General features: G+C 29.3%; 5 protein-coding genes across 6 annotated transcripts; 2 read left to right on the plus strand and 3 right to left on the minus strand.

The window, feature by feature from the left end:
- Nucleotides 1-325: 325 nt before the first annotated feature.
- On the minus strand, nucleotides 326-2,704 carry LOC145759094 (uncharacterized). 2 transcript variants are annotated; one of them, XM_082572848.1, is made up of 9 exons: nucleotides 2,538-2,704; nucleotides 2,121-2,374; nucleotides 1,971-2,045; nucleotides 1,791-1,898; nucleotides 1,614-1,716; nucleotides 1,419-1,538; nucleotides 1,105-1,248; nucleotides 785-1,005; nucleotides 326-663 (listed from the first exon to the last, which is right to left on the minus strand). In XM_082572848.1, exons 1-9 carry the CDS (start codon nucleotides 2,629-2,631, stop codon nucleotides 493-495), a joined length of 1,290 nt encoding a protein of 429 aa, XP_082428974.1. In that variant the 5' UTR covers nucleotides 2,632-2,704; the 3' UTR covers nucleotides 326-492. The 2 variants fall into 2 exon arrangements, with proteins under 2 accessions (XP_082428974.1, XP_082428965.1); XM_082572839.1 differs by having other exon boundaries at nucleotides 1,791-1,901.
- LOC145759127 (sodium/potassium-transporting ATPase subunit beta-1-interacting protein 3-like) lies at nucleotides 1,628-4,875 on the plus strand. Its single transcript, XM_082572883.1, has 7 exons — nucleotides 1,628-3,283; nucleotides 3,369-3,506; nucleotides 3,595-3,675; nucleotides 3,766-3,927; nucleotides 3,999-4,056; nucleotides 4,131-4,218; nucleotides 4,283-4,875. Exons 1-7 carry the CDS (start codon nucleotides 3,227-3,229, stop codon nucleotides 4,296-4,298), a joined length of 600 nt encoding a protein of 199 aa, XP_082429009.1. The 5' UTR covers nucleotides 1,628-3,226; the 3' UTR covers nucleotides 4,299-4,875.
- LOC145759017 (cleavage stimulation factor subunit 3-like) lies at nucleotides 4,104-10,163 on the minus strand. Its single transcript, XM_082572736.1, has 18 exons — nucleotides 10,075-10,163; nucleotides 9,841-9,933; nucleotides 9,627-9,722; nucleotides 7,869-7,999; nucleotides 7,689-7,790; nucleotides 7,403-7,529; nucleotides 7,140-7,298; nucleotides 6,950-7,031; nucleotides 6,759-6,868; nucleotides 6,482-6,673; nucleotides 6,258-6,401; nucleotides 6,074-6,176; nucleotides 5,922-5,991; nucleotides 5,706-5,840; nucleotides 5,571-5,631; nucleotides 5,179-5,356; nucleotides 4,858-5,013; nucleotides 4,104-4,777 (listed from the first exon to the last, which is right to left on the minus strand). The coding sequence occupies exons 1-18, from the start codon at nucleotides 10,099-10,101 to the stop codon at nucleotides 4,587-4,589; spliced, it is 2,157 nt and encodes a 718-aa protein (XP_082428862.1). The 5' UTR covers nucleotides 10,102-10,163; the 3' UTR covers nucleotides 4,104-4,586.
- Nucleotides 10,164-10,444: 281 nt separating this feature from the next.
- On the plus strand, nucleotides 10,445-15,365 carry LOC145759027 (MBT domain-containing protein 1-like). The gene is made up of 15 exons (XM_082572749.1): nucleotides 10,445-10,587; nucleotides 11,407-11,593; nucleotides 11,699-11,837; nucleotides 12,106-12,207; nucleotides 12,295-12,445; nucleotides 12,610-12,746; nucleotides 12,860-12,972; nucleotides 13,143-13,275; nucleotides 13,422-13,548; nucleotides 13,687-13,806; nucleotides 13,946-14,117; nucleotides 14,221-14,441; nucleotides 14,554-14,702; nucleotides 14,772-14,822; nucleotides 14,885-15,365. The coding sequence occupies exons 1-15, from the start codon at nucleotides 10,560-10,562 to the stop codon at nucleotides 15,173-15,175; spliced, it is 2,121 nt and encodes a 706-aa protein (XP_082428875.1). The 5' UTR covers nucleotides 10,445-10,559; the 3' UTR covers nucleotides 15,176-15,365.
- Nucleotides 15,366-15,543: 178 nt separating this feature from the next.
- Nucleotides 15,544-17,083, minus strand: LOC145759136 (small ubiquitin-related modifier 2-like). Its single transcript, XM_082572895.1, has 5 exons — nucleotides 16,831-17,083; nucleotides 16,688-16,738; nucleotides 16,528-16,605; nucleotides 16,356-16,427; nucleotides 15,544-16,037 (listed from the first exon to the last, which is right to left on the minus strand). The coding sequence occupies exons 1-5, from the start codon at nucleotides 16,867-16,869 to the stop codon at nucleotides 15,972-15,974; spliced, it is 306 nt and encodes a 101-aa protein (XP_082429021.1). The 5' UTR covers nucleotides 16,870-17,083; the 3' UTR covers nucleotides 15,544-15,971.
- Between the last annotated feature and the right edge of the window lie 143 nt (nucleotides 17,084-17,226).

Genomic DNA, 17,226 nt, shown 5'->3' on the forward strand with positions numbered 1-17,226 from the left:
GTTTCACCAATATCACAGGATCTCACAATATATAAATATTAAAACTTAAAATGTAACATATTAGTTTTTGTCGAACGGTTATCGTTCTTGAAAATGTGCGCCAACCATAGAGATACTTATATATATATATATATATATATGTATATATTAGTATCTCTATGGCGCCAACCTCCTTTTTCTTTTAAAAAGAGAATGTCATCAACCCTATCACGTTAGAATTTCAAAAGACAAAATTGTGCCTTTTTTATTAAAGTTCGTCATCAGTATTTTGCTTTGAGTTACTGAAGCTAGTTAGTCACTTGGTTTTGTTTTACATTTGGTTCTGTTTTATAATAAGCAACAAATATATTTGAAGTATGAAAAAGAAAATTCAAAAAATTTCAGGTAAGCAAATCACTTTATTGTTATACAATAGCTTTTATGTAAAGTAACTTTAGTGAGACTAACGTATTTGTTAAAATCGGCAAAAAACAATACAGTCGTTTACCTAAACTAAGTTGTCATAAGTTTATTTATATCGTACAAGTGCGTGTTAGTGGATGTTAAATGTGTTTGCTTTTGAGGTTCGCTGCCATGTTGGTCTACTTCCACTTTTTGTCCCTTAACGCGAAGTAAAGATCGGCGACCGTTTTTGGAACGAGTTTGACAGTATTTTTCCATGTACTGCATAGAAAAAACAATGCTTTTTATGCCGACAAACTTGAAAATGTCTTATAATTGCATATAAACTACACCAAATAGCATGCATTGACCATCTATTATAACAATTGCATGTTTAAAGCACCTGTTTAAGAACCCAATCCGGTATTCCATAGTTGCGACAATAGTTTCGAACAGAAACCGAGTTTAGATTTGGTTTGTCTTGCTGTATTTCGGTCGGGTGAAAAACGAAATTTCGCGGAACTTTTTCCACTAAGGTATGTCGCGTGAAAGTCTCATTTGTAGATTGGCGATGTACAAACTTTGTTGGATCGCCAATTTTTAAACTACCAAGAGATTCTCTGCCTATAATAAAATACACTTAGATAAAATAGTGTTTTTTGCTATTAAAGTTCTATGGATTAATTATGTTGACTGGTGTTAATGCTATCATGGTTTCGTTACCTCTTATCCAGGACCAATCTTCTTTTATTTTTAAATTTCCATGCATTCCAAGAATATATTTCTTGTCCAATTGAGACATTTGACGACTGGGATTATCTTTAAATGATTCAGCAAACTCGCTCATATCGTTCCGGGAATATGTTGCTAAACAATATTTAAGGTAAACATACACAACACAGTTAATACATTTTATATTTTATCAACCCATTTTTGCCGATTTCAAATGTGCAAAATGTAGCAAATATGGGATATTTGGCCTACTGTAATAAACTGCCATACAGAGAAAAGTTTGTTCTACATTTTTTAAGTTTAACCTGATTGAAATCTTCGCGATGATTTCCCACGCGACATGGACCTTGGCATTGTATGAGTTTCCGGAATTGTTGACGAGACCATGGTTAATCGTGATGTCGCAACACTTCTTGACCTAGAGTCTTTAACAAAACAACAATTTTATTTTAATTATTTTAAAACCTTATATGGGCTTACTGTTTTAAAAAGGTTATTACCTAGACACGGTGAAGCGGGTGAGTGTAATATTCTTTCTCGGATAGGTTTGTTGACAACTTGAAAAGGTCGAAAGTAAACGTTTCCACCATAACCTGGCCAAGCCTAAAATTAGATAATATACAGAATATACAAAAAATATGCATGACAAATGCTTTTGATTCTAAACTTTAGTTAACCTGAACCGGGTCGGCTTCTAACGAAATCGGTTTAGTCTGATGCACGAGCAGAGTTCTATCCGGTCTATGTATAAATGGTGGATCTATTCTGTCCGATTTTGAAAACTCCTGCTTGTAAAATATTAAACGTCAAATAGCTGTGCAATGTTAGCTTACTCAAATTGGTAACTAAATACTTACAGAAGAATCTACAGGAAGGATTCTCTTTATTGAACTAGAAGATGCATTAATAGTATTTGGTGGCGGAAAGTGTACCTAAATAGCAAAATTAATCAAAAATTATTTTTTATTTAACAGTCGTGCTTACGTTTCCTAAACTTTTAACCCTACCCTTGGTGTCATCTTCCAGCCAACCATTTTGTGACCAACTTCAATGACGTCATTTGTTTCGTCATCAATAGCATGATCACCATGCATTGATGATGTTGGTGTAGTGCAGGGCGTTGTGGTGTGAGCAGTTGTGTAATCGTCTTCATTCGTCATCGTTGATTTGGTAGTTGTTGACTTTTTACGTTTGTGCGAACGTATCACCGGTGATTGTACATTTGGCTTGGTAAAATTATTACCAGTCTCTTGTGATACATCTTAAAATATAAAATCATTTTAACAGTGCAACTACAAAATCTTTCCTTTAGCGTAGCAGGCACATTTCTTCAGTTTACCGATTTCATAATTAATCTAGTCGATACTTATGTGTAATGGCATTAAAGTTTTAAATAGAACTGCTTAAATACTGCAAAGTTTTACCGTATCTACTTGCAAAGTCAACTTCTTGTACTTCTGGATCTCTGCCATGTTTAATAGTAACTGCGTGTCGATGGTCCCTATTTTTTACGAACATGGTTTAATACTGATATACTTAAGCAAAAAGTAAAAGAAATGTAGTTTGATAAAAGCTGTAATTACTACTTAGATTTTACAACAATACCCTTTTACAGATAATGGAAACAATTTAACAAACCTCGTGAAACTTGAGATTTTTGATGACTCTCAAGTAACAAAAGGCTATAAATATTTGTACTGTAAAACATATAAATTTCTGTTTAAAAAATAACAACCTTAAGAGAGTAGTGCAGCAAAAAATTAAATAACTTGCGTTTTTTTCACAATTTTTTATGCGAAATTACAAGATTTAGGTGGTGCATAACGCCACGCCAGAACATCTTACAATTTTTACTAGTATACTATTGTATTAAAGAGAAGAGGGGTTTTTGGGTTTTAAACTTTAACGCCGAAATATCTCAGATTCTTTACGAAGTGAACAAAAGGCAAGGGTGGGACAGACAGGCGAACATTTTGCTTGTCTTTTGTTAGGTTAATATTGTTAGTCATCGAATACTTGGTAATGTCTTAGCCGTGACCCGTATAGCCTGTAAAAGAAATTAACATACTACAGTACAGACACAGACGATCAAAAAAAGAAACAGCTATAAAATATGGGATGTTACTGCTCTTCAGTTCGGTTTTTGATTGGAATTTTATTCACTCAATTGGTAAATATAACACTACTTTACATAAATCAGTACATTGTTTGTATATGAATAAGAATATATTTTAATTTTATTAAATTTATTTAAGCTTACCATTCTAATTCGACAAACCTTTGATACACTCGGACTTCAGTGGACAGCAATTGTGGCCAATTTTTGTCAGATTACAGCAATAATTATCGGTCTCTTTGGCTCTTATAGAAACAAACCAAGACTTCTTGCCGTTGTAAGTTTAAATTCCAATTATAATTATACTTTTTAAGTAAAAATTGTAGTATGTAAATATTATCTCTTATATTTGTATATGTTTTTAGTATTCATTTTTGAATGTTATATGGATTGGTTGGAATATTTATGTTATTTTACTTTATTTTGGAGTTGGTGGGCTCAACATTGTAAGTACACTTGTTCTTCAACATCAAATCATGAGTTACCCAAAACAGAAACAAAATTTAAAAAAGTTGTATTTTTGTTTAACATTTTAGGATGAACATTCCATTACTTTGAATCTGCGGCTTTCCAATTCATTTTCATGGTTTAAAACTCATCCTTTTGGTTGTGCTGAATCAGCCACACCACTCGAAACTTGTTATCTTACCTACAATTACATTGAAAGCTTCCAGTCTTCTGTTCAAATATTACTCTCAGTAAGATGTTGGTCCTGACTACTAACTTGACATTAAAAGAAAATTATGATACAATAATATTATATATTTAGGCAATTGGTCTTACTTTGTCATGCTATTCTATTGGAATTATGAGGGAAGAAGAAAATTGTAAGTAGACTAACAAACATCAATAATGTTTAAATTTACAACTTGTTTTTATTAAATGTAAATTTTGTTTCAAGTTAAGTACATGACTCCTATTGACTCCACGAGAAATGGAAGAGTAATTGAAGAAAAGTCGTATACACATCATCTTCAACCTTTAGTTGGGTAAGTTAAGAAACAAATTTTAAAAGATTTAGAATATATATTAATCTTTAACACCTTTTTTTAGTGATTCATATGCATAAGAAATCATTAATGGGGTCTGAAAACATGATGGATATTGTCAATGTCGTTAATGCGCCTTTTTTATAATTTTGTTACTGCCAAATTGTGTATCGTGATTGTATTTTTCAATTAAAATTTTTTATTTTAATTTGTGTTTTCATGCAGTAAAATTGTATATTGTTTTTTTTTTGTTGTTTATTTACATTGAAGCTTGCTACTTGCAAACAAAGAAAATGAACAGAACAATAAAAACCAAAATGTTTATTTTACAAATATCCCCTGTGGCTTTCAAAGTGTTTAGTTTTGTTTTAGCGTACACGTTTTTGTTGTCTTGCTCTATAAATATCATTAACTGGAGGGGCACTGCCTCTATGTAGGCTATTTTCATCATCAGAATCACCATGTGTTGAACGTCGCTTTAAACCCAATTTTGCCGCTGGATTGGTGCTAAAAACGTGGCCTTCTCCTCCTGTGTTTACTATTTTCAACCAATCTTTTTCTGTTTAAAAACAAAAGTAATATTTACATTAATGAAAAACAAAAATTCTTAAGTGGTTTAGTCCTGAAAAAAAATCCTACCTGAAGGCAAGGAACAGTCGACAAATTTATCCATTAAATCATCGATTTTTACGAAGGGTCCTCGGAAGCAGTGAGGAGGTGGCATAAGTTTTAACAAAGCCATGGCAGGTGTTGGAATTGGAAATTCACCTCCAGGAACAGAATGAGATCCAGGCACTAATTGGAAGATTATTTTTGTTATGGTGCTATGAAATATTATGTTGTGCTTACATTACATCCTTTGTGAACAGTATTATAATTTTGTCTGTTTATTTTTCCTTTTTTAATGATTATTAGCCCTTATTTTTTGTATTTTTAAATAAAATAGCAATAAAAACTAACATGGTCGGAGCTTTGGCTTGTAAGGAAGCATGTGTTGAAAATCTGGCACAAAAAATCCTGCCCGCTTTTTTCCATCACTTTCATTTTCTTGAGGGTTGACAGTGGAATCATTTGTTATTGCAGCAGCAGGGTTAAGCATTGCTGTGCTAGCTCCCAATTTATTTGAAGCTTTTAAATCCTATTAAGAGAGACCACAAATTTTGGCATGAATTAGAGTTTTACAAATTCTTTTGTCATGATTTAAACTTGCTTTTTTTTAAATTGTCTACTAATACTCAAACCAACATACACCGTTTAAATCAGAGTCACAGAGTTTATTAAAACATAAAATAATAAATCCATTTCGAAATTGCTTTGTTAAAATAAAAATTTATCAAAATAAGTTTGTTTACCTTGTATCCAAGAGCTTTAAGCTGTTCTGCAGAGCATGGAAAGAGATCAAGAAATCGATATCTAAAAAAATTAATATATATTCTTGGATACTATTAGGATTTCATTATCTTAAGTATGTGTTTATACAAACTAACCGATCGATTAGCAAACAAGTTTTTCTTCCCTCGAAGTCAGTACTAAAAGCTTCAAGTCTTCGATTTTCAACCTTTAGTAGTGATGACAAATCACCAACATTACACTCAAATTCAAGATATTTGTTCCAAATTGTTCTATGAAAATATTTTTTATATAAAGTATGGTTCTTTTATGAATCAACCTTGTATAAAATACTTTAAAGAAGAAATTTTTACCCAGATTTGTCTGGGGGAAGACTTCCAGATGTAAGAACAGTTTCAAAAAGCACCCTTGTGTTGTTGTCCTCTAAAAAACATTGCGTATTTCAAAAGTAAATATAAAATATACAGAATGCTTTAAAAATGTTTATGTTGACATTCATACTTACCATTAAGATGGGACATGTACTCAATATAAGCAAGCAAATAATCAGGTTCATCACCAAATCTTTTTAATCCAAGTTCAAATATTTTGAAAGCAATATGTTTTTCCTAAAAACAAAATACTATTTACTGACTTTGCTAACAATGTAATGACACCTTGTATTAACAAGATTACATGATTTTATTTACCTTAGTACAGTAGTATTCCATGAGAGCAGCTGCTACAAAGACATGATATCTAATTCTTGTATCTTCTCTACCTTTTTTAAAAACTGCTCTTGCTGCTTTTATACCTTCAGCACGTCTGGCAAATTTCATGTACTGTATGTATGTCTAAAAAAACAATAAATTGATCAAATCATAAAATCTTAGATAGTTTGAATGTTAATTTGTTGCTTTTATTGAACTAGTACCAAAGTTTGGTCGATATCTTCTATGTCAAGTAGTCTTCGATAAATTGTGTGAACTTTATCAAACTTCATTCTACCTTCCTCGAAATCAGCATAGGCAAAATGTATCAGTGTATTTTTCTTCATTAAAGTCGAAATTGCCCTTTCAAATAATGACGATGCTTCATCAGACAAAATTTTACTGGTATTGGTGTCCTGAAAATTGTTTAAATATATATTTAATAAATTTACCAATTCATTTTATGTGAGACAGTAACTTTAATATCTAAATACTTCATACCCCTTTTTCCTGCATTAGTTTACTTGTGTTGGACAAATATTGGGCAGATTCATACCAAACATCAGGGTGATGACCCAAGCACAATAAACATTGTTCATATGCAAACATAACTATACAAAACAAATGCAATTAAAACATAATTCAAATGAGGGTTGTAAAACATGAGGTAGCTAAATAACAAATTGGCTTACCTCGCTTGGAAACAAATGATGCATCTTCAGACCTAGTTGGATTATCTTTTTCCCAGTCGATGTATTTTTTCCACAATGTTACCTAAAAGGTAGTTAAATCTTATATTTGCCATTTACCTTATTCAAATTGACTATAACTTAAAACTTATTCTAACCAACATAATCATGTATATATGCAATAAACATTTACCTGTTTTAGTTCTTCAGTGCTACCAGTAGGTGGGGTGGCAGGGTTGTGTCGTTGTAAACTTCTTGTCATGGCAGTTAATTCTTTAGAGACACGTCTGGCATTGATAAAATCTCGTGTTTTATCGTCAATCATTTTCTTGGCAATAATTGGGTTTATGCCCTTGAAAAAAATGGGAGGAATTTTTTTTAATATATATTGTTTTAGTGAAACACTAGACACATATCTCAAAGAAATTAAGTAATTAACTATATAAGTATTTTTACTTGTTCATATTGTGAATATTCTCTCCAAAATTGTTCTATATTGATCATTGGATTAACACATCCTCTTTGATAGACCCTTCTTACTGCTGTTATTCGTTGGTTTTCAGCATAAGATCCAACAGCATCCCTACAAAAAATGAATATTAGATTACCAACTAGCTTTTATCACTTTAAAAGTTTTCAAGGTGTTTTCTATATTTAATTTTGGTAGTCTAAGATTATAATTTTACTTGATAAAATAAACTTTGATAATAGGTTTAAATAAAAAAATAAATCAGGCCCTTACACAGATTTAAGGAATCCCACATAATCAGACCATATTTGATACGACATTAAATCCATTCCAATTTTTTCTAGAGCAAAGTCATATGCTTGTGCCATTTTCTCCCTTCAACAATAAATAAGTCATAATAGGAGGCGGTAAAACATTTTTTTAATGATAAATAATAATTAAATGACAACTAACCGATAAGATGTTAATCCATTTTTTGTTTCCCTTACATATGTCAAGTAACATTTCCACAAATCAATATTTAAAACCCTCATCAGACATCTTTGAAATAATTTCTCAACTTTTTCATAATTACGAGCTTTCATCTGTAACAATATTTAGGCAAAATTATTGCAAAAAATGAGACAATCCTTGTTTATTTCTTAAATATTTACTTTTATCCAAACAAAACTTACCAAACTTAGGCATAGAGATATAGGCAAAATTTGATAGTTTGTAAATTGCATTGTAGCATATAATTAAAATAAAAGAAAAAGGTCTGTTTTATGATTGTTGTATAAAAAACTAGCCTTACTGTTCATTAGACCATACCAATTGATATGTGATTTTGTTATGACGACTTTCCTGTACGAGTTGTTTATATATAAAAATTTTATGTAATTTTTTATTTAATTAAATTTAAATAGCCTTGCTTTAAAGTAACTGTTCTTCAAACACATCTAATCTATTGTATCAGCAAAAGTAAAACAAATTAGCTAGAAATAGTTGATATAAAAAGAATACTGTGGAAACAAAATAAAATTTTTTTATAAAAATTATGTTATTTTATAAGTAATGGTTTAATTTCAAATTTTAGCGATTCTTTTTGGTAAAAAAAGGGTGTAGAAATGATATAAGAATGTTTTTAACTTAAACTGTTAAGAATTCTCCTTTTAAAACGCTTGTGAGTATAAATTGATTAAAAAAAAGAATTTTGAATGCTAGAAAATAAACATATTAAAAAGTGTTTTTAATTAAATCTATATTTAATTAATCTAAAGCTGTTTAAATTTTGCTTAAAAAAAACTAATTTTAGTTGAAAGGTTGTGAAGTTTACTTGATAATCCTGTTTAAAAATAAATATAAGTTAGATTTTATAATTTAACGTGCAGGAAACCAAAGAAGCAAATTTCTTGAAGTATCAGTATTAACTTTGTTTCTTGACATTAATGGTATAGGTTTGCCAAAAGTGGCAAATAATAAATGAATATCTTTAAAATAATTATAGGTTTGTTACTTTTCATTGTACTGTCTCTGATTTATTATAAAAAAGTATTTTTTGGTCTTTCCAAATAATTTAGGACCATGTACATATTCAAAGTATATAAATATATATTTTAAAGATCCTTAATCATAAAAGTAACAAGAACTATTAAACCTGAGTGATCCAAAATTTAAATATCAAAAAAAAAACTTTTAACCTTTCACAAATCAATTATTAAACTAAAAGTTAAGAAACTATGTCTAATTATTAAAACTAGTTTAGGTTCTCTAGTTCAGGTACATCTTGAAAAAATATAAACTATGATTTTCAGTAAGAAATAAAGGAATCCTGCTTGTTGAAAGTAAAAGATCAGTGTACTGCCTGACATTTGAAGAATTTAAAATCTATAATTTTATATGACTTTTTAAATAATATGTATTCTCCTTTCTTAATCAACTCACACAACAGAATATTTTTACAAATATGTGTTTAATGCAAACAAAGTTTGCCTGTTTATCGAGCAAAATTGAATTTAGAAATACACAGCGCAAATTGGAACAAGAACATAGAAATTACTTAATGATTAATTCACATGCTATCTCCACAATTAAACGTTTTCTATAACTTTCACATTTTTGAGATCATATTTACTCTTCTGTGTACATGATTCAAGTAGCCTAATAGGTTGTCAAAAGAAGTTAATGTATTATGTTAGGTGATAAAATCATACATAAAAATGATGGTCAAACCTCTTGTTCAATATAGATTTTCCAATATCTTCCAGCAGTAGGAAATTGAGATACAAGTCGTTCATAAGTGTCCCTTGATTTGTTAATATTCTGAGTCTAGAAAAAAATTTGGTATTCAAAATTTGAAGCATAAAATATGCGATGTTTTAAACGACAAAATAAAAAAAATATTGTATAGGCTACGCTATATATATTAAATTTTTTTTTCATTAACCTGTGCTTCACGAATTAAGATGTTCCATGCTTCTAAATCATAAGGGTTATCTTGTACTCTGCTTTCATTCTTTCGAACACGTTCTGGTACATACTAAAAATATAATTAAAGCAATAATAAATTTAACTTACAGACTTAATACAATTTAAGCAATAATGTGAAAATTAGTGATAATATCAGGGTCAGGCAGTATTTTGTTTAATAAATAATTGCAATATATAAGTCCACTTTTACCTCATCCTTTACTTTCTCAGTTGACATATTAAAACCAAATTAAAAAACACAAAACTGCTTAAATGTTTTCTAAAATTTTCAAATATTTTTTATTATTAAAAACGAAAAAATGTGCGTGCCTTTTTAAACAGCGCCACCGTTCGAAGGGAGTATATTTGTTTATTGAACTTATCCTATTTTTATGACTATTTAATATTCTTTTTTTTTTAAATTTGCTTAATCTTTATTAAAAAAAATTAATTTATTGCAGATAAAATTTTTACTTTTTGTTTTAAATTAGTACCAATATTTAAAATTACTTTTTTACACTAATAATCTTTCATGATTATTGATTTATCCTCTGCCATATTGTTATTCGCTTTGACAACAATACCTTAGTTAGCAATCGGTAGATTAACCAGATGTTGACTGGCGCGATGAATGGAAAATTAAAGAATCAGACTTAACCGTTTTACGTGTCACATATGTATAGTTGCATTTACTGAATGGAATCAACAACTGAATCAAAAAATAGTAATTAATAATTTTAAAAAAATCGTTAAAATTATTACTTACTGTTATGTTTTTACATTTTTTTATTAAAATTAAAATAAAAAAATAATGTAAACAAAAGGTGATAAACGTTTTTGTAAAAATGGCACAAACAGACAATTATTCTAAAAAAAATTTGCATAAAAATCTCCATAAATTGAAAATATTAATGGAATAGATGTATTTCTTGGTGACCATGCCATAATGTATATACTATAAAATCTTTGTATAAACATTATTACTTTTGGCGAATGCCAGACACTTCGGCCCCCGGACAAATATTGTTTGGAAAAGCGGCACTATTTGGCAAAATACGAGATAACATTATGCATTGTCCTCCGTCACCTAAAAGCGCGTGCTTTCAAAACTTGTTTTTTATAGGTTTTAGTTTGTAAAATTAAAAAATTGACACGCCAAAAGAAAGATAACATGTTCTTGCACATTATTATTTAAAAAAAATATTAATTAACTGCTTATTTTGTTTCAAATACTGTCTAAAAAACTGTATATAACTACGCGAAAATAAAATTTCTCGCGGTAATTAAAAAGCAAAATCCCCGCTGTTTTGAAAAAAAAATTTTGGCCGAAGTGTCCGGGGGCCGAAGTGTCTGGTTACCACTTTTGGCATGTTTTAAATCATTAAATTGATTTTGTAATTTTTTCCCGTCGCATTGTTGTAATATTAATTGTATATCAGATTTCTTATTTACTCTTATCAATGCGCGAAAAACCAAAATAAAAAAAAAAATTCTGTTTTAAATAATATTTGACTATTTTTTTATTTAAAACGTTTGATTTTAGCAAAAGAGATTGGCAAATGTGAATCGTGTGGATTTGTTGGAGATAAAGAAACTTTTTATTCAAACACAAAACGATTTTGTTGTGCAAGGTGTTCCCATAGTTATTCCGCAAAACATCGAAAAAAATCCACTGGGTCAGCAAAATCAGAAGCTTCACCAGCTAAAGCAAAGCGAAAATCTGTCTCTGAGTATGTTTATTTCTATTTTTGTTTTAAATGGTGACCTTATTCGGTTTAATTTTGTGAAATTAAAAAAAAGTTTTCTTTTAAACTTTTAATAATTTACTTTTTTAGGAACCAATTTGAGTTAAAGTTACCACTGGTCTTACCCTCAGAAATGGAAAGAAGGGAATATTCGAGTTCGGGTTTTGACTGGGGAAAATATTTGATGCAAACTTCCAGTACAGCTGCTCATGTTCACCTTTTCCCACATGTAAATCTTATTTATTATATATACATCGTTATTGAAAATATTAACGGAATTAAATTTTCAGTTTTTTTTTCAGTTTTTTACTTGATTTAATACCTTAAATTTTCAGTTTTTTACTTGATTTAATACTACATTATAAAGTTGGTTTATAATATTATATTAAAAGATAACTGTACAGTGTTTACTAATATGCCAATTTATTAATAACCTTTTATGAAATTTTGTATATTTATTTTTTATCCCAAATGTTATTTATTTTTTATCCCAAAAGGCCCAAATGTCATCACATTGGGCAGAAATTGACAAAGGAGTAAAAGTTGAAGTTTTAAATCTTGACTGTCCAGTACCTACAAAAGTTTATTGGATTGCAGAGGTTTGCTTAATTTTTATTTAAATCTGTTTTATAATTAATTACATATGATTTATTTTAATTTTATTGTAAATTTATTTATTTTTTTAGGTGGTAGAAGTAGCTGGTTACAAAGCTTTGTTGAGATATGAAGGGTTTGGAGATGAAGATAAATGTGACTTCTGGTGTAACTTGTGCACACATGATGTTCATGCTGTTGGATGGTGTGCTACCATTGGAAAACCACTTGTACCCCCAAAAAGTAATATTGTGCTCACACTTTGTTTTAAAAAAAGTTTTTTTAATATTAGATTTCTATATAGTCCTTTATTTGTAGTTTAACCTTTTTCTTTGAGTGATATAAAAAATATAAGGTTTAATCAGTTGATATTACTGTTAATGTAATTCACTTGTTGTTTGTTTTAGCAATTCAATACAAATACAGTAACTGGAAAAGCTTTTTGGTTCAAAGACTCACCGGAGCAAAAACACTACCTAATGACTTTCAACAAAGAGTTGTTCAGAGTATGGAAAGTCCGTTTTTGGTCAACATGAGACTAGAGGTTTGAATTATATTAAAAAAGGAAATTTATAGGCCAAAGCTATATACATTAAGTAAAGTTTTTGTTATGTTAAAGTGTTTTTAAAATTATTTAAAATTTTTTGTATAATCAAGGTTATGGATAAAACTCAAATTTCTCGGATGAGGATCGGAATTGTGGAGGAGGTTAGTGGAGGAAGATTAAGGTTAAGATATGAAGATTCAGATGAAGCGAATGATGATTTCTGGTTTGTCCAAAAACAATTTTAAATAATATTAACAATGATTATTGTTTTTTTCTCCAAAAGTTATGACTTTAAATAACGAGAATTTATCAGTGCCAGTGTTAGTTTTGCACTGATATTAAGCCTGTGTTAGTTTTGTACTAATATAACCCTAATACATATTTTTTATTTAGGTGTCATGCTGGGTCTCCTGTAATTCACCATATTGGATGGTCAGAGAAGGTTGGTCACCGAATTCTAGTTGCTACCAAAGATTACAAAAATGTCCCTGGATTTAAGAACTCAAAACCTGAACTATTTGCTTTGGTATGTCTGGAAATCCAATTGTTTTATTTTTTTTTAATAGTAAGAAAAAACAAGGTCACTTTAAATTAAATCGTAATTGATATTTTTGTTAAATAAAATTTTCGAGGCCTAAAGGTATAAATTTAATTTTTAATTAATTTTTTTAGGCAAAAATGGTAAAAGTTTGTGGATTTCAAGTGGGTATGAAACTAGAAGCCATCGACCCTTTAAATTTATCTTGCATTTGTGTAGCCACGGTGCGCAAAGTTCTTCGAAATGGATATTTAATGATAGGTATTCTTTTAAACTTAATCTTATTTATTGTTTTTTTTTAATGCAGCAATCTATATAAAATTTTAACTGCATACATATTTATCTGACATATATATTGCTATGGATGGGTAATTACCTTTTTTAATATTTTATTTCTAGGAATTGATGGAAGTGAGGCGATAAATGGGACTGATTGGTTTTGTTATAATTGTGCTTCCCCCTCTATTTTTCCAGTAGGATTTTGTGAAGCAAATAACATAAAACTTACACCCCCAAAAGGTCAAAATAACCATTCATTTTTAAGAAATTTAGTAATGTGAACTAAGTTAAAGATTGAAGTGTTACATCAGTTTTACATTGCGGTTAGTATAAAAAATATACTTGGATCTTAATAAAAATGATTATTTACTAAATGTAGGCCACAAAGGTTCTTTTAGCTGGAAGAATTACTTACAAGAAACTGATAGCCAGCCGGCACCTATTAACCTGTTTAAAAATGAAGAAATACAACATGGGTTTGAAGAAGGGATGAAGCTGGAAGCTGTTGATCTTATGGAGCCGAGACTTTTATGCGTCTCCACAGTTGCGAGGTTATTTTAAATTTATTTAGTTTGTTTAACAAAAGATAATAAATTAATTATAAATACCTTTTTAATCTAACAACAAAATTTAACAAATGAAATTAAAATCTAGAGTTGTAGGCCGCTTGCTCCGTATCCATTTTGATGGTTGGGAGGAGGAATATGATCAATGGGTGGACTCCCAATCCTCAGATATTTACCCAGTGGGGTGGTGTGAATTAGTTGGCTATGAGCTTCAACCACCAGTCAATTCGAAATCTTCTTCAATGATTGATTCTTCTTTTAAGAAAAAACAGAAGCCTAAGGGGCAGACATTTTTAGGAAAAAAGAAACGTAAAGCTTGTCATTTTTTACTGTCATTTTAGAACTTACTTTGAAATAGCATTAGTAAAAATTTATTGAAGTGAATTGCAATTTTTTATTTATCCAATATTTGTTTTTACAGGTAAGCGACTTTCTGCTCCTATTAAAAAAACAACTTCTCTTTTAAGTCCACAATCCCCTGAAAATCAACCAACATCCAACCTTAAATCTTCAACACAAAAAACAGATATTGTTACATCACCTATTTCTTCGAATTTGGAAGAACAACCGGTTAGTTTCACAGCTAAAAATAAAATAGCAATTTTAAACAGTTTTTGACAATTTTTTTTTTTTTTTTAGAAGGAACCCAGTCAGGAAAGAGATCCTGTTTTAAGAGCAGAGAGTGTAGAGGTAAGTGTTTATTTTAATTCAAATAAAAAAGAATCCACTTAAATTGTTAATTTAATGTTTAGGATATGGATGCTGTCAATAGTGATAAAGTTTCAGAAAGTAATAATCACAAAGAAGAGCAAAAAATATCTGATGAATCTGCAATTTTACCTAGTTCTGAGCCAGAAAAAATAAATAAACCAGAAGAACAAAAACTGGAAGAGACAACAAATGATATAGATCCAACAGACAGTGTTACAAAAGAACCATCTGTTTCTTTAGAAACACCAGCAGAAATGGAAACAGAGACCAATTTGGAAAATAAGGAAATACCAATTGGATCCGATGTTGTACAGAATGAGGACGCCACCTAGAATAGAAAACTTTTGTGCAATAAATTTGCCATCTGAAGTACTTTTATTTTACGAACTTGTTATTTTTAGTTGTACACGGCAAAGTTAATACTAAATTGTTTTTATGTTATTTTTCTGAATTGTTTTTTGTTGATAAGATGTATATATTTATCTTCAGTGTAGATATAATACATTTTCATTAAGCCTTTGATTTAATGAAATTCATGATATATACCGGTGGTTAAAAAGTATGTGATTTTTTTTTCAATTGGTATTCGATTCAGTAGCTGATTAAATTTTATATTTGCTATTTTTATATCCTACACTGTTTGTCAAAAATCAGTTATAAACTAAAAATGTGAGTAAAACCCAGTTAATAATTAAAAATATACAGGTGTTTAAATTTTAATATAAACGAACAACTACCAACATTTCAGAGCTTTGAAAACTAAATCGCCTGCTATGTTATATAACATTCACAATTAAAAATGCAAAGAATGCTTTATTTTTGAATTGAACAACAAAAAAATAATCTACAGGAAATTGCTTGGTCGATGGTTATTTTTAAAAAGTAAGTTAATATCTATAAATGAGCAGTGTAAAGTATTTGTGTGAATGATACACCACACTTGAACAAGTATCAAAAATTAAGTTACCAACATGAGGTTATGTGTTAAACAAAGCCCGAGCCTGATTAGCTTTAATATTTAGCACATGTATTTCTTGCAGTAGTTAAAATTAAATCCCAATCAAATTATATATACAAGAATGGACTGCAAAAGTTTTTGGTTAAAATGTACAAGATTTGCTATGATGTTCATTTAAAAAATCCTCCAGTTTGTTGGGCAAAAACGTCGATGGTATCATCATCCTCCATTTCAAGCTAAAAATTAATTTTGGTTTTATTTGCTGCTGATTTTATTTAAATTTAATCTAAAGGTAAAATAATGTTGAGTTTATGGTTCTTTCAAATTTTTAAAGCCATTAAAGTTATAAGTTGGTTGATAACCAAAAAAGTAACAAGAACATTGAAAAATATATAATTTTAAGATATTAATAATAACTAATCATATATTTATATTTTGGGATAAGTTTCTATAGGGTTAGAGTATTAAGAACCTAAAAATGATAATAAAAACTGCAAAAGAAACGAGTAAATTTAAAACCCATTAACTTAACATGATCCTAAAACTGAACTTACCTGATCAGGTGTGTCCGTTTCAGTTATTGCTTGGCCATCGAATCGAAATCTTATTTGATCATATGTTTGTTGCTAAACAAAGAAAAGGTATTTAACTTTAAAGTCATTAAAGTTATTTTATTTTGTGCACAGTTAAATATTTGACTTTTAAAAATAATTTAATATTTCTTACTTGTCGGTCGCAGTAAGCGTGCATTAGTTTTCGAAGGGGAGTGTGTTTTTTTATTTTAAATTGAACTACAGTACCATCCTAAAATAGAGAAGATTTTGGTTAATACTCTTACATTTATGCGTAAAAAAAGAGTACATTAATAAGGAATTACAATATTTACCTGACTTGTAACTCTAAGGTTAATATGGTCATTACATTCTGGTTTAATTTCCTGTAAACAAAACATAAGTCAATTTTTGTATTTAGCTATACAATTACCCAATTTTTAAATCAAATGAATTTGTATGCAAATCAAAATATTACTTGACTTGGTTTGGCACTGGGTTTATCTTCATCTCCCATTGTTGATTTTTTGATATAAAAATTTAAGATTTTAAAAAGCACAACTGAAATGCCAGTTTTAAAAATATTCACCAGAATGCTATAAGTTGACAGGAAAATAAATAAAAATTTTACTTTTGAATTAACACATTTTTGTAAAACATAGTTAGGAATTTTCTTGATAATGTGTCTTGTTAGACTCTGAAACAGAATGTAAAACGTCAAAACGTTATTTGACTATATCGATTTTACGAATTTGTGGTTATCTAAAAACACCGGCGACCTGGTGCCAATTTTTTCCAACCCAATAAGCGTTAATTAATCTTTTAATTTACTGGGTTTATTGTTATGCTAAAATTTTATAACCCGATAGTTATT

This window comes from Corella eumyota, chromosome 1, assembly GCF_963082875.1.
Source record: "Corella eumyota chromosome 1, kaCorEumy4.1, whole genome shotgun sequence".
Classification (NCBI taxonomy): Eukaryota; Metazoa; Chordata; class Ascidiacea; order Phlebobranchia; family Corellidae; genus Corella; species Corella eumyota.

Excerpts from the sequence above, each read along its gene's own strand:
- LOC145759094 (XM_082572839.1), bottom strand. The coding sequence starts at position 2,631 with ATGTTCGTAAAAAATAGGGACCATCGACACGCAGTTACTATTAAACAT. Across the intron at positions 1,539-1,613 it reads ACCCGCTTCACCGTGTCTAG|ACTCTAGGTCAAGAAGTGTT; the intron begins GTAATAACCTTT and ends GTTTTGTTAAAG. Across the intron at positions 1,006-1,104 it reads AGATTGGTCCTGGATAAGAG|GCAGAGAATCTCTTGGTAGT; the intron begins GTAACGAAACCA and ends ATTTTATTATAG.
- LOC145759127 (XM_082572883.1), top strand. The coding sequence starts at position 3,227 with ATGGGATGTTACTGCTCTTCAGTTCGGTTTTTGATTGGAATTTTATTC. Across the intron at positions 3,284-3,368 it reads GAATTTTATTCACTCAATTG|CTTACCATTCTAATTCGACA; the intron begins GTAAATATAACA and ends AATTTATTTAAG. Across the intron at positions 3,507-3,594 it reads AACCAAGACTTCTTGCCGTT|TATTCATTTTTGAATGTTAT; the intron begins GTAAGTTTAAAT and ends ATATGTTTTTAG.
- LOC145759017 (XM_082572736.1), bottom strand. The coding sequence starts at position 10,101 with ATGTCAACTGAGAAAGTAAAGGATGAG. Across the intron at positions 8,000-9,626 it reads AAATCTATATTGAACAAGAG|ATGAAAGCTCGTAATTATGA; the intron begins GTTTGACCATCA and ends ATATTGTTACAG. Across the intron at positions 7,530-7,688 it reads GTGGGATTCCTTAAATCTGT|GGATGCTGTTGGATCTTATG; the intron begins GTAAGGGCCTGA and ends CATTTTTTGTAG.
- LOC145759027 (XM_082572749.1), top strand. The coding sequence starts at position 10,560 with ATGGAATCAACAACTGAATCAAAAAATA. Across the intron at positions 12,747-12,859 it reads TGGTCAACATGAGACTAGAG|GTTATGGATAAAACTCAAAT; the intron begins GTTTGAATTATA and ends TGTATAATCAAG. Across the intron at positions 14,823-14,884 it reads TAAGAGCAGAGAGTGTAGAG|GATATGGATGCTGTCAATAG; the intron begins GTAAGTGTTTAT and ends TTTAATGTTTAG.
- LOC145759136 (XM_082572895.1), bottom strand. The coding sequence starts at position 16,869 with ATGGGAGATGAAGATAAACCCAGTGCCAAACCAAGTCAA. Across the intron at positions 16,739-16,830 it reads CCAGTGCCAAACCAAGTCAA|GAAATTAAACCAGAATGTAA; the intron begins GTAATATTTTGA and ends TTTTGTTTACAG. Across the intron at positions 16,606-16,687 it reads ACCTTAGAGTTACAAGTCAG|GATGGTACTGTAGTTCAATT; the intron begins GTAAATATTGTA and ends TCTCTATTTTAG.